The sequence below is a fragment of the Chlorocebus sabaeus genome, chromosome 20 (genome assembly GCF_047675955.1).
Source record: "Chlorocebus sabaeus isolate Y175 chromosome 20, mChlSab1.0.hap1, whole genome shotgun sequence".
NCBI lineage: Eukaryota > Metazoa > Chordata > Mammalia > Primates > Cercopithecidae > Chlorocebus > Chlorocebus sabaeus.
Window position 1 is genome coordinate 52560458 of NC_132923.1, and position 14952 is coordinate 52575409.

Below are 14952 nucleotides of genomic sequence, written 5' to 3' on the forward strand. Positions count from 1 at the left end.
TACCTCACATTCTCAACGAAAGCCTCAAAAACCCGTCTGTGAGATGGCCATGCTGTGGTAAAGCAGGAAGCTCACAAAAAATGCCAGATAGCCCTTAGCACAGAAAGGTGGTGCTGGTGTGTGTGTGTGTGTGTGTGTATGTGTGTGTGTGTGTGTAAGAAAGAGTAGGTAGCTCATTAGATTTATGAAAAATCATCAAAACATTTAAGGAGATATTGTAGCATCCATCATTCTGTCTTTTTGTTTAGTAGGATGAGGGCTGTGAAAAATTAAAAGCCTTCCACAATTAATATGCAATTAGCAAAATGAAAAAGCTACGAACAAAACTGCTTTAAGGAAAAAAAAAAAAAAAAAAAAAACGGAAGAAACAGTCCCGAAACGTGTTTGCTCTTATTCAGTTGAAGCCATAAATTAAATACATTTCCACTCAAATCACTTTATACTTCGGCACTCCTTCTCTAGGGATTACTCTGACATGGCAAGTGCATCATTAGTATATTCGCAAGATTTTATCACTGTTAGAGAAGTAGATGATTAACAAATAACACTGTAAGTGTGGGATAATTTTCACTCCTGAAACACACACATACACACAAACTTCCAGTTGCTAAACCACTTAGATCACTGATAGAGAAATCCAACATTTAATATATAGATAGATATTAGCATACATTCACACACCGTTATAGAGTAGACAGGAAGATAGTGCTGCTGCTCCATGCTAACAGAATATGATTTCACTTCAGTTGGAAACTGTTACACATTCACCATTTTCTAAGCATCTCAGAAAACAAAACAAAACAAAACACTCACAATGATACTCTGCAACATCACACTACATTGTCTTATTATATTACTATTATTTTCTTTTTTTGTGGAAGAGTAAAAAGAAAACCTACCTATAAGCAACTAAAAAATATCATTTTTTATAGGCTTATCAAGAACAGCCAAAGAAACCCCAATGTTTTCTTTCACAAAGTAGGCTGGCAAAGGAATTCAATAAGGAGGTACAATTTGACACAGTGAAATAAAACCAGGCTGGCTCTCAGCCAACATGACGTTAGGAATCACACACAAGCTGCACCAACTGCCTTCTGGTTCATGGCTGACTTTTTAAAGCTACAGTGTGCCTGTTCACTTTTGCTAACTACCTTCAGCACAATTAGTGCAAGAGAATGAGTCAGGAGTCCAAAACCTGCAGAATTCTCCCTGCACCTGTCTTGTACAAAGAAAAACAAGCTCTCTCAATAGCTTCTTATTTTCTCCCTCCCCTTCATTGTTGCTGCATGATAGGTCTTAGTTGTTGTTCTGAGCATGAATGTCATGTTTCAAACTATTTCATTTTCTCCCCAGAGGGAAAAATAAGAGTGAGAACCCAGTGCTTATGGGCACCAGAGAACACTTGGAAGCTGCAGTCCCATGTTATTCTTTTTTTCCTAATAGAGATTGGTGGACAAAGTTCCCAGGGCTGGCTTTTAAGTAATCTCTTTGTGAGAATAAGGAAAGCACTGCCCAGCAGCAAATCCTTTTACTTCATTATGCAGGAAGTAACATATTTCAGAGAGGATGCAAAATAGATGACCAGATCTCCTGAAAACGCCCACATTCTTTTATTTTGGCATTTATCCTGCCAAATGAAGCCAGCAAAAATTCAGACTGAAACAAACAAAACCTTATTCTACAAAATGAAAATTCTGGGAGGTTTAATTTTAACTGTTTATCCCAGTTGCACAAAAAGCATAATTCAAGAAATTCAACCAACACTTACCATCTATGAGTACCCGGTACTATATTGGTTGCATATGAGTAGAAAGACATTATGCCCACCCCAAAATTCATAGTCTCTCCCGCCATCATCCTCAATACCAAATCAGAACACTGGGAGGTGGAGCAGAGAGGCTGGGCAAGATTTTTTGTTTACATTACCCTGGTCATTCTCACAGTTTCCGTGCTTGGCTTAAACCACTTTTCCAGGGGAATAATCTCATCCCATAAATGTTCTGCACATACACAGAAAACATACATGGTTGCCTCTTCATTGAAATAAACATCAATCAACATTTGTATACTTTTAGGTCAAGATGGTCAACAAAAGTATTCAAAACAGGACACAGAACACAGGTTTCCCAGAAAGATCTTGGAAAAGTTATCTGTTGCTGTAATATCCTGTAGAATTCAGGTAGAATACGAGGAGAAAGTTGCCTGCCTCCCTTTTTAAAAATAATCTTTTAGGACATTAGAAGATCAACTTTGATCTAAATTTGGAACCTGAATTTCAAGGTCAAAAATTGGTCCTTTACTTATTCCAGGAATTATATTAGAAATTTTTGACTTCCTTAAAGATCACTGCCGAGAAAGATTTCAAATATTTGCCATTGCTCCCTTGAAAAGGCAAACAATAGTAATCTAGGAACCAATTAAATGTTTTTGAGCACTATTTTTGAGCCCGGGTCAGGCATGTGGATCTTTCACCAGTGCTGATCTCAAAATGACGGACTCTTACGGAGATAAAGAGCTCTTTCACTAACAGATTCCATAATGCTTTTGGACTTGATCTGAAATTCCTGAACTATTCTCCCAGTAAATCCAAATTGGAAGCGAGTTGGACTGGGAGTTCTGTGTCCTGGGAAGCTGGGGTTGTCCTGACAGTGCTGCTCAGAACAAAAGCATGTTCAGTTCTCCACTCTTGAAGGGGAAAAGGCAAAGAGACTGTGGTTACACCCAGCTCTTCCTTAGACACAGCCACAGGAGAAAGGATTCTGTGAAGTTTTTCCAAGCATCTCTTCCTACATGTACAAAGGGACATCCCCTCCCATCTGGCCTGCTGTGATCAAAAGTTTGCCTGTTACACAACAGTAAAGTTTCAGAAAGTGTTGTAGGAAGTTAATCCCATGGTATAAAAAGTGAGCCACAAAGACACTCTAAATTATGACAACAGGAGGTTTCACTTACCAGCTAGTTTCTAACTTTGGTAGTAAACTGACACTTGTGAATATAAATATATATATATATACACACACACACACACACTAGTACTCACACACTCCCTCCAACAAAATGTTTGACATCAATCCTCTGCTGATAAAAAGTTGTGTGTGTAGTGTGTAGCATAAAGTATGTATGTGTAATGTGTGTACTATGTGGTGTACTTTGTGTGTGGGTGTGGTACATATGTGGGTGCGTATGTGGTGTGTGGGGGTGAGGGAGAGAGGCAACCAAACAAGACCTTCTGATCCAGCACATTATGGGATACGCTGAAATAACTTTGGAGATCCTGAAATCTCCAAATTATATGCTGAAATTAACTTTGGTGTCAGTATTCTGGAACAGAACTTTCGACCCACTTGGGAACGGGCTCAGATAGGGAGAGGAGAGGCGGTTAGGAAGGGCGGGAAGCTGTTGACTTTGATTGGCTTCTTTTCTAGATCAGCATTCATCCCCCAGGCAGAAAGGACTCGCCTAGGGAGCCAGCGCGGTCCCAAAGGAGCCGCCGGCCCTGCCTCCCGGGATCCGACCCCAGGTGCGTCCAGCCTGAAGTCGCCGGAGGGCAGGGCCGACCTCACCGCGCCGGGAGTGGCGTCTCAGGGGCAAGTGAGAATTGGCCCGGAGAGGGGACGGTAGGGGCAGAAGACGCCAATTGCCTCTTGGACCAGCAGCGCCGGCCCTGAGCCACACGGCTCTCTGTGGCACTGGGGACAGAGCGGGGAAAGTTTCTGGCTAAGACTTTCACGGAGAGACGGTTCGCTGGCGTTTAGTGTGGGGGCTCCCCGGGGAAGCCGGTCTTTGGAAAGTGGAGGGTGTAGGTGTGGCGCTTGCGGGGCACCCCGCCGAGTCGTGCCACCACCCCGTCCCGCTCCCCGAGCACTGCCAGCAGCCCCAGGCGAGCCCCGGCTCTCCGTGGGGCAGGGCACGCTTCTGCCCCCATTCCACTCCACGGTGAGAGCCCACGTCCGTGGGTGCAACGAGCTGCAGGAGCACCGAACACTGCCAAGATGAGGGAGGGCAGAGCGGTTTTCATTGCGGCATTCTTCGTTTCCTTCCATCCTGGAGAGAGGAGAGGGCGGGCGCCTTCCCACGCCCTGGCCGCACAGGCGGATTACTTACCTCCCCGCATGGCCGCGCTGGGAGGTTTGCCCCGCGCGGAGCTCGGCAGCCGCCACGCGCAAAGTCCCGGTGCAGCCGGCCGGACGCGCGCGGCACGCCGGGAGTTGTAGTCCACCGCGAGTCGGCTGGGGTCGGAGGGGCGGGGACCCCCAGGAATGGGGAAGGCCAGGACTAGAAGGGACAAGACCTGGGCAGGACAAGGGAGGATGTTTGCAAAAACTTAAAACTTCCAGGGACCTCGGGGGAGGGGAACCCTACTAGAGAGATTTTTAAAGTGAGGATTTTTTAGGTTAATACCATTTTCTTCCTGTCTTACTCGCTTATCACAACCCCAGTGAAGTTTTAAGCTGGACTCTGGCAGTAATGTTAAGTAGAGATTTTCCCGGCCAACTTCATATTATTTAGGGCTCTATTCTCCCTTTATCTTGAACACAGATGTGCCATTCTCTGCTTGGACGCACACAGAATATTCTTGCTCACAGAATATCTCAGTTGAAGCCCTGGGCATGTAAAAGGAAGGTGAGTAGTTAGTTGCACCTTACACGTGCAGGGTGCTTTATAGCTCTCTTTACAAAGCACTGTGTACTTGATTGGTTCATTATATAAGAACCGTAAAGCAACCCTGAGAGTCAGAGAAAAGCTAAAGATGTAGGGAGGTTTTTTTGGTTTTGTTTTTTTGTTTTGTTTTGGTTTTTTGAGACGGGGTCTTGCTCTGTCGCCCAGGCTGGAGTGCAGTAGCGCGATCTTGGCTTGATGCAGGCAGTTTTGGAGTTTTGTGTATCTGCATCTGCAGAGGTTGGAGTCATCCTGTCTATTCATTTCTTTCTCCAGCCTCTCATAGCAGCTGGGAAGAGAGAGTGGAGAGAAAGAGGGCTCAGGACAGGTGTGGACACGGTGGAAGACGAGGAGCCTGCTGTGACAGACTTCCTTGAAATGACTAACAAGTAAATCTTTAAGGAAATAAGTAAAACCAAAAGAAGGACTTATGGGTTGGAAGAAGGGAAGGAGAAGGAAAAGGCAGATGGGATAGGGATAGACATTAAAGATTGCAAACAGGCTAGTAGCAAAGAAAGCAAAAAAACAAACAAACAGGGTTTTTAGAAACCAGATAAACCTTGGATTCCTGGTGTTGTCACTTCTGAGCTATCTCTGTGACCTTAGGTAAGTTCTTTAACCTCCCCAAACCTATTTTGCCTCATCTGTAAAATTAAAAAAAAAAAAAAAAAAGTTCTTTATCATGTGGCTGTGCCTATTAAAAAGAGACAGGAAGCACATAGTATAGTGCTGGGCATATGATAGGCAATTAATGTTGTCTACTATTATTATCTGCAGAAATTCCCTTTGTGTAAGTATCAAAAAATAAATTGGAGTGGAAGTACTAGTGGAAGTACCAAAAATAAATTGGAGTGGAAGTACTAGTGGAAGTACCAAAAATAAATTGGAGTGGCTCGGACAATACTCTAAGCTACTGGCAATGATAGCTTGAACTACATTGACAGAAAGGCAACCATGTTGCCATGAGATGGGGAAAACAGCGAGGACAATCAATTGGATGTGGGGAAGGAAGAAGAAGAATCAAATTGGTTGTTATTTCTAGATTAAGTAGATGATGTTGTCATTCTCATAAATAGATACAACTGATGGAAAAATGAGTTTTGGAGGAAGATGACCACTGGCTTTCCTCATTTTATTGTGCTTTGTTTTATTGCAGTTCACAGAAAATGTGTTTTTTGTTTGTTTGTTTATTTTACAAATTGAAGGTTTTTGGCAACCCTGTGTTGAACAAGTCTGTTAGTGCAATTTTTCCAGCAGTATGTGCTCACTTCATGTCTCTGTCACGTTTTGGGCATTCTCATAATATTTTAAGCTTTTTCATTTTTATTGTACCTGGTATGGTGATCTGTGATCATTGATCTTTGATGTTACAATTGTAATTGTTTTAGGGTGCCACAGACCATGCCCATTAATCTATAAATGTTGTGTGTATTCTGAGTGCTCCACCTACCAGCTGTTCCCCACTTGTCTCCCTCTGCTGGTCCTCCCTATTCCCTGAGACACAACAATATTGAAATTCGGCCAATTAATATCCTTATAATGGCCTCTATGTGTTCAAGTGAAAGGAAGAGTCATACGTCTCTCACTTCAAATCAAAAGCTAGAAATGATAAACTTAGTGAGGAAGGCATATCAGAAATCCAGATAAGCCAAAGTTAGGCATCTTGTGCCAAACAGCCAAATTGTGAATGCAAACAAAAAATTCTTGAAGGAAATTAAAAGTGCTATTCTAGTACATACCTGAATGATAAGAAAGTGAAACAGTCTTATTCCTGATATGGAGAAAGTTTTAGCGGTCTGCATAGAGGATCAAACCAGCCCCAACATTCCTTTAAGCCAAAGCCTAATCCGGAGCAAGGCCCTAACTCAAGGTTGAGAGAGGTAAGGAAACTGTAGAAAAGTTTGAAGCTAGCAGAGTTTGGTTTCTTAAACGAGGTTTAAGAAAAGAAGCATAACATAGAAGTACAAGATGAAGAAGCGAGTGCTGATGGAGAAGCTGTAACACATTATCCAGAAGATCTAGCTAAGGTAGATGGAGGTGGCTACAATAATCAGCAGTTTATCAATGTAGACTTAATAGCCTTCTATTGGAAGATGCCATCTAAGACTTTTCTAGCCAGAGAAAAATCAAAGCCTGACTTCAAAGCTTCAAAGGACAGGCTTATTAGGGGCGAATGCACCTGGCGACCTTAAGTTGAAGCCAATTTTCATTTACCATTATAAAAATTCTAGGGCCCTCAAGAATTATGCTAAATTGACTTTACTTGTGCTTTATAGATGAGACAAAAAGGCCTGGGTGATAGCATATCTGTTTACAACATGGTCTTCTGAATATTTTAAGCCTACTGTTGAGAACCACTACTCAGAAAAAAAGATTCCTTTCAAAATATTAATGCTCATTGACAATGCACCTGTTCAGCCAAGAACTTTGATGGAGATGTACAAGAAGATGAATGTTGTTTTCATGCCAGCTAGTAAAACATCCTTTCTGCAGCCTATGGATCAAGCAGCAAATCTGACTCTCAATTCTTATTATTTAAGAAATCTTTTTTATAAGGCTAGGGCTGCCACAGATAGTGATTCCTCTGATGGAGCTGGGCATCATAATTGAAAGCCTTCTGGAAAGGATTCATCATTTTATATGCCATTAATAACATTCATGATTCATGAGAGAAGGTCAAAATATAACATTAACATGAGTTTGGAAGAAGCTGATTCCAAGCCTCATGGGTAACTTTGAGGGGTTCAAGACTTCAATGGATGAAGTCACTGCAGATGTGATAGAAATAACAAGAGAAATAGAATTGGAAGTGGTGCAGGAAGATATGACTGAATTGCTGCAATCTCGTGATCAAACTTGAATGGATGAGGAGGTGCTTCTTATGATTGAGCAAATAAAGTGGTTTCTTGAGATGGAAACTATTCCTGGTGAACATGCTATGAACATTGTTCAAATGACAACAAAGAATTTAGAATATTTCATAAACGTAGCAGATAAAGCAGCATCAGAGTTTTAGAGGATTGACTCCAATTCTGAAAGAAGTTTTACTGTGGTTAAAATGCTGTTCAATAGCATCACATGCTACAGGGAAATCTTTCATTAAGGGAAGAGTCAATTGATGTGGCAAACTTTATTGTTGTCTTAAGAAATTGCCACAGCCATGCCAACCATCAGCAACTGACTACCCTGATCAGTCACCAGCCATCAACAATGAAGCAAGACCCTCCACCAGCAAACAGATTACAGCTTGCTAAAGACTTTAAGATCATTAGCATTTTTAAGCAATAAAGTATTTTTAAATTAAGATATGCACTTTTTAGAAGATCTAATGCTAATGCATACTGAATATACTACAATATAGTGTAAACATAACATTTATATGCACTGGGAAACAAAAAAATGTGTGTGACTTACTTTATCGTGATATTTGTTTTATTGTGGTGGTCTGGAACTGAGCCTACAATGTTCCCGAGGGGCCTGCAGTTTGATTTTGGACATGCATAATTTAAGGGTTTATCTGAGTGAATGGCCAAGTGGAAGTTGGAAATATGGATTTGGATTTTTCATGTAGAAATGGGACTTTGAGAGTCAATTACTTAGGAGAGAAAGTTGAAGAGCATGTGGAGAGGAAAAAGAAAGGACAGCAGGCGTGAGCAGGGGTAGGTGAGAAGTCAGATAATAATAGCAGGCAGGAATTGGTTAAGGAGGAAAGGAAAGCTTCAGGAGTGTAGTGACATGGGATGCAAGGGAGGATGGAGAGATGAGGAGCAGCTTGTCAACAGGTCAAATGCTCAAGAGAGGTAGCCAATGACAATAGAAAAGAGGCCTCTGGATTTATAGATCAAGAAACTATTGGGATTGAACTGCTTCCAGGGGCTCTTTTGGAAATTTACCAGAGTGATTTTACTTGTCCCAGTGATTGGGGAGTGTATTAGTGCATTTTCACACTGCTGTAAAGAAATACCCAAGGCTGAGTAATTTATAAAAAGATTTAATTGACTCACAGTTCCACATGGCTGGGGAGGCCTCAGGAAACTTACAATCATGGAGGTAGGGGAAGCAGGCACCTTCTTCACAAGGTTGCAGGAAAGAGAGAAGTGCTGTGAAGGAGGAACTTCCAGTTATAAACCCATCAGATCTCGTGAGAACTCACTCACTGTCATGAGAATAGTGTGGGAGAAACTGCCTGCATGATCCAATCACCGGCCTCCCTTGACACATGGAGATTATAATTTGAGATGAGATTTGGGTGGAGACACAGAGCCAAACCATATGAGGGAATGGGGCACTACTGGAATATAGTTGGTGGGGTCAAAGATTCTAGACATCCTCCGTTCACCAGGACAGTCACGCAGAGCAAAGAATTGTCCTGCATCCTGTGTGACTTAGTTGTCTCACTGCTCAGCTCATTTATGTAGATGAAAAATCTGTTTATAATTATCTGTGCCTAGAATCTGTTTTATACAGAAACATAAACTGTTTTCCACACAGTTTTAAGTTATATCAAATTTTCCTGGAATGAAGTAAATTGAATGGCAATATCATTTATGGAATTTGCATCACCAATACAGTTCATTTTGTGACTGTCTCTTTCATGGTGATTCTGCATGTGGAACAAGTATCTGACTACTTTATTGTGTCTTTTAGCTTAGGGATTCTTGAGCAGTTGCATGTTGGATCATGCAGGGTTTTTTTTGTTTTGTTATGGTTTGGTTTGGTTTTTTTTGAGACGAAGTCTCGCTCTTGTCATCCAGGCTGGAGCACAATAGCGCTATCTCAGCTCACTGCAACCTCTGCCTCCCAGGTACAAGCAGTTCTGCCCCAGCCTCCCGAGTAGCTGGGATTATGGGTGTGTGCCACCATGCCGTCCTAATTTTTGTATTTTGAGTAGAGAGGGGTTTTACCATGTTGGCCAGGCTGGTCTTGAACTCCTGACCTCAGGCAAACTGCCTGCCTCAGCCTCCCAAAATGCTGGGATTACAGGCATGAGCCATTGCACCAGGCGGATCATGCAGTATTTTATGGTAATTTACTTTATTTTGTACTTTATATTATAGTTAAGGTATTGCTTTAATTTTAGAAAATTACATATGCAGGTAGCTTATGTCTTCTGCTTCACAATAGTAAAAAGCATATTGTTTCATATCTGTTATGAAAAGGGATCATTAAGATTGACAAGATGGAGAACTATTTATTCCTTCAGTAAATAAATATCTCTGGAGTCCCTATTCATTCTGGGTACTTGAGATACGTCAATATATGAAACAGAAAAAGTTTATTGCCCTTATGGAGTTAATATTGTAATGTGGGAGAGGCAGATGATAAATAATAAACATAAACAAAATGAGTAAATTCTCTACTGTATTAGAAAGTGATAAATGCTGTGAAAAATAAAAGGAGGATAAAGGCAGTTGGGAGTGTAGGAGAGGGTGTGGGTTGAAATGTTAAATATAGTGATCAGGGTAAACTTCATTGAGAAGGTGATAATCAAGGAAAGATCTAGAGTTGGTAAGAGAATGGCCTTGTGGATTTCTGAGAAAAGAAACAGCAAGGATGCCAGTGTGGTTGGATATGGGCAGGGGTTGAGTAGAAGGAGGACAGGAAAACCCCTGGGCTGAAAATAGATGATGTAGGGCTTGTGGGCATTGCAAGAAATTTCAGCTTTCACTCTGAATGAAATGGGCAGCTGTTGGAGAGTTTGGAGTGGAAGAGTGACATGGTCAGGCATAGATTTAAAGGATTATTCTGGCTGCTCTATTAAGGATAAATCTTAAGAGGCAATGGTGGAAGCAGACTAGGCAAGATGCTATTGTAGAAATCCAGGCAAGAAATACTAGTGGCTTGAGCTAGAGCAGTAGAGTGAAAAGTGATGGCGTGGATGTGGAAAAGAAATCAAGAATTCTATAGTGCATGTTGGAAGAGTTTCAGTGGTTAGGGAGGGATGGGAGATGGAGATACATTAAAGTATGTTCAGGGCCTTATAGGAATGTGACTTGGGGGATGACCTAGTTAGTAGCCTGGGAATTCTTGTGGTGACTCACATAAACAGAAATAAAGGGTATAATGAAATCAGTCCAAGAGGAGGCAAGAAATAAAATGGTGAAGAGGTTGTGAGTGTTGGGGGTAGGGGGTATTGATGAATGTTTGAGTTCCCTGACTCTGTGGATGGAAGTGAAGAGGTCTGAGAATCAGCTGGACTCTTGATCCATGTTGATGGAATGTTGAAGGCCTGGGGAGAGGAGGACTCAGTCCCTAGGCCAATGCTTGTTCATTACTCCTGCCAGGAGTAGGCTGACTTGTTCAGAGTGCGCAGTCCTCTCTACCTCTGCTCTTGACCTTTTTGATGGACTTAGCCCTTTTGATGCAGTTGAGGATTGGGGCAAGCTGGTAATTACTCTAAGCACAAAGGTCCAGAAACAATGATGATTCAATAAAGTGTATTCTAGAACATAGACTGAGGTAGACTTAAAATTCTGGAAATGGAGAAATTTTGAGAAATTTGGCAAATGGGGAATTCTGGCAAAGAAGGGCAGGAGAAAGTCTGGTCCTTAATGTGAAAGGATGCTCTAGGATTGGGCATAGGAAACAACTATATTTGTACAGTGAAGTGAAGAAGCCACTAGATGCAGAAATGTGAAAGTTCAGAACAGAAAGTGTAACTGATGTAATATTTTCCTAGAGAAGAAGGAACTATTGATTCTTGATCTTTGGAAGAAAAGTGGTACAGTTTCTTCCTATAAGAAAAGAAAGAGGCCAGGCGCGGCGGCTCATGCCTGTAGTCTCAGCACTTTGGGAGACTGAGGCGGGCAGATCACTTGAGGCCAGGAGTTCGAGAACAGCCTGGCCAACATACTGAAACCCTGTCTCTACTAAAATATAAAAATTAGCTGGACGTGGTGGTGGACACTTGTAATCCTAGCTACTCAGGAGGCTGAGGCAGGAGAATCACTTGAACCAGGGAGGTGGAGGTTGCAGTGAGCCGAGATTGCACCATTACACTCCAGCCTGGGTGAGAGAGTAAGACTCCATCTCAAAAAAATAAAAAAAGAAAAGAAAGAAAGCAAATGGAATGGTTTAGTAATATTGAGGGAAATTCTAAGGAGAAAAGGGGGTATAACATTGTTTAAAGATTTTTTTATTTATTGTGAAAATACACTGTATGATAAAAAAATTGAAACAATCAGAAACTTAAAGTAGAAAGTGAAAATTCCCAATAAACCCATTCCTAAAATAATCCCTGTTAAATGGTATATATTGTCTAAATTTTTATCCTGTGCTTATGACTTCTTTTTGTAAATGTTACATGAGGTATTAATCCATTCTTTCATTGCTGTAAAGAAATTTATGAAGGAAAGAGGTTGAATTGGCCCATGGTTCTGCAGGCTTTGTAGGAAGCAAAGCATGATGCTGGCATCTGCTTGGCTTCTGGGGATTCCTCTGTAAGTAAAATCATAGTGGAAGATGAAGGGGCAGCAGGCACCTCACATGGCCAGAGCAGAAGAGAGTGGGTGCCACACTTTTAAACAGCCAGATCTCACCAGGACTCATTCGCTATTGTGAGGACAGTGGGATCATGTGAAACCATTCATGAGAAATCCACTCCTGTGATTCAGTTACCTCTCACCAGGCCCCACCTCCAACATTGAGGATTACAATTCAACATGAGATTTCGGCAGGGAAACACATCCAAACCATATCACGTGAGTACCTAAAATATTAGTATTTTTTCTTTGCAGGCTCTCAGGTTAAATAATAAATAAAAATTTGTTGAGCATCTATTATATAATAGATATTATCACATCAATCTTTTTGGTAATTGTTATTCACATCTTCCATATAATATGTATTTTTCTTGATTGTTCAAGAATAAAAAGAGATTTGTTAAAGTCTCCTAACATTTATCTTGTTGTTTTCTCTTATTTCTTGAAGTTTTGATTTATGTATTTTAATGCTGTGTTGTTTGATACATAGGCATTTATACCAGTATTTTCTTCATTGTGAGCTGTCATTTGCCATTATAAGGTGACTTTCTTTGTTCCATGCAATGCTTTTTAATAGCTTCTTCTATCCCACTTGAAATTATTTGAATTAGATATGTTTAACCTTATCTCGATCATGTGTTTATTTTTTGAATTCACATTGTTCTTTTTTTCTCTTTTGCTTTACGATCTGTGCTTTCTTTGCTTTTGTTTTGTCTTGGTTTTATTTTTATCTTCCTCTATATTTTAGTGTCAAAGATTAACAAAGCTGGACTCTAAAGTGGCAAGGACAGACTTTAATCAGTAAGTAATAGAGACAATCTACAATAGAGTAATTGGAGAATAGAGATAAGCATCCAGCATGAACTGAATTCTGATTTATATAGAGATGACCAACTAAAATAGGAGTAGGACAGGGAGTGAGTGAGGGCTCAGGAGAGTCAGAGAAGTGAAACTTTACAAAGGGTTGCACATCACAAAATGGTAGGGCCAGCTGTTTCTGGTAGGTGATAGTTACAAACATTAGGATTCTATCTTTCTACAGACTGGGAGACAGAGGCCCTATTCTTGATGATTATATTTCAAATAAATGGCTTTTGGGTCCATGAGAAAGACACTCCTGAGTTGTAGGAGATACATGTACATCTCAAAGAGACAGAGGAAGGAGTCACAATTGCAAGCCCTTTTTAGTAAATGGTTTAAGAAAGGGTGATCAGGTGCATACTGCCAGGTGTCAGCTCAAACAGATAGTACATTTTTTGGGATTCTTGAGCTTTCTCAGTGAGGCACTTTAAGAGGAGCTAATGTCAACCTATTGATGTGGCCTTGAATTGTTAGAAAGTACATTAGTTTTTGTACAAGTCTTTATAGGCCAAGATTGATACCTTACCAAGAAGAGGGCTTAGAGGAGAAGGGCTAGAGTCTGGTCAAGGAAAATATTTGTCATTAGTTATTTATTGCTGTGTAACAAACCACCCCAAAACTTAGCAGCTTATAACAACACACAGTTATTATCTCAGACTTTCTGTGGATCAGGAGTCCTGGTGTGGCTTAGTTGAATCCTCTGCTTTAGGGTCTCTCACACGGTTGCAGTCAAGGTAATGGGCAGGGCTTTTCTCTCCTGAAGGCTAGATTCGGGGAGGATCTACTTTCAGGCTCACCTATATGGTTGGAGGCAGGATTTGGTTCCTTCTGGGCTGTTCAACTGAAGGTCTCAGTTTTTGCCACATGGGCTTCTCCACAGGGTAGCTCACAACACGGCAGCTGACTTTATCAAAGCAAGTGGTATGCGGGAAGAGTCAGAGTAAGAGTGTAAGCAAGACAGAAGTCCTGGCCTTCTATAGCCCAACTTCAGAAGGGAAACCCTATCACTTTTGCCACATTCTTTTTGGTAAGGGCAAGTCATTAGGTCTAGACTAACACAAGGGCATGAATGCCAGGAAGTGGGGCCAATTGGGAGCTATTTAAGAAGGCTACCTACCACACTCTGGCAACTGGGGAGTTGTAAAGTCTGTTTTAAATAATATGCTTACATTTTTATTTTTCAATTAACTTTAGAAATGCAATGAGGATGAAATGATGAAATCAGTCTACTTAAATTCTCTCTTTTCTCTTCCCATCTCTTAGTTTGGAGAGCAAATATGATTCTTCTTCCAGTTTATTGTCATCAAAATATTATGATTTATGTTATGTAATTTTACTTTTAAGGAAGAGAATAAATTTCTGTTGTTTTAAGCCACCCAGTTTGTGGTACTTTATTATAGCAGCCTTTCGAAACTAATACAGATAAACTGCATTTCAGTCAACAATGTTTTATAAATGTTACCTCTCTCAATCAAGATTTGGTATGTGTTGGACAGTAGAAAGTTTGATAAGTGACTGAAGTAGGTTTTATGTGCTGATATTGAGGATAGATCCATATGCTTTAAATTTTAAACCTGCAAATATTGGTGAGGTTGACATCCTTGAGAACATTGGGACACCTGAGGTTCACACTTGGGCTGTTAGTCATCACACTAGATGTGGAGAAGGGCCAAGTGCATATTTTAAAACAAGTCCAGGGTTACTGGTTCTTCTGCTGCTGCTTCTGCTTCTTCTTCTCTTCTTCTCCTTCTTCTCCTTCCCCTCCTTCCCCTCTTTCTTCTCCTCCCCCTCCTTCTTCTCCTTCTTCCTCTTTTTCTTCTTCTTCTTCTTCTTCTTATTCTTCCTTCTTCCACAGTGTGGGATCTGTTTTATCATATGTAGTAAATGAACATTACTGAGATGATTTAATCTAGAAAGTTTACAAAACGGGTGATACCTATACTTACTATAA

At 40.9% G+C, this 14952-nt stretch overlaps 1 protein-coding gene across 2 annotated transcripts in view; it reads right to left on the bottom strand.

Moving 5' to 3' along the window:
* Positions 1-4420, bottom strand: part of SAMD13 (sterile alpha motif domain containing 13) — a 49806-nt gene extending 45386 nt beyond the window's left edge. Inside the window, exon 1 of one of the 2 annotated variants that reach the window (XM_007978137.3) lies at positions 4105-4420. In XM_007978137.3, the coding sequence (XP_007976328.1) occupies positions 4105-4114 (10 nt within the window). In that variant the 5' untranslated portion in view covers positions 4115-4420. Of the gene's footprint in view, positions 1-3; positions 316-4104 lie in introns of those variants that run through there. The other variant, XM_007978138.3, reaches the window with a different exon arrangement.
* Between the last annotated feature and the right edge of the window lie 10532 nt (positions 4421-14952).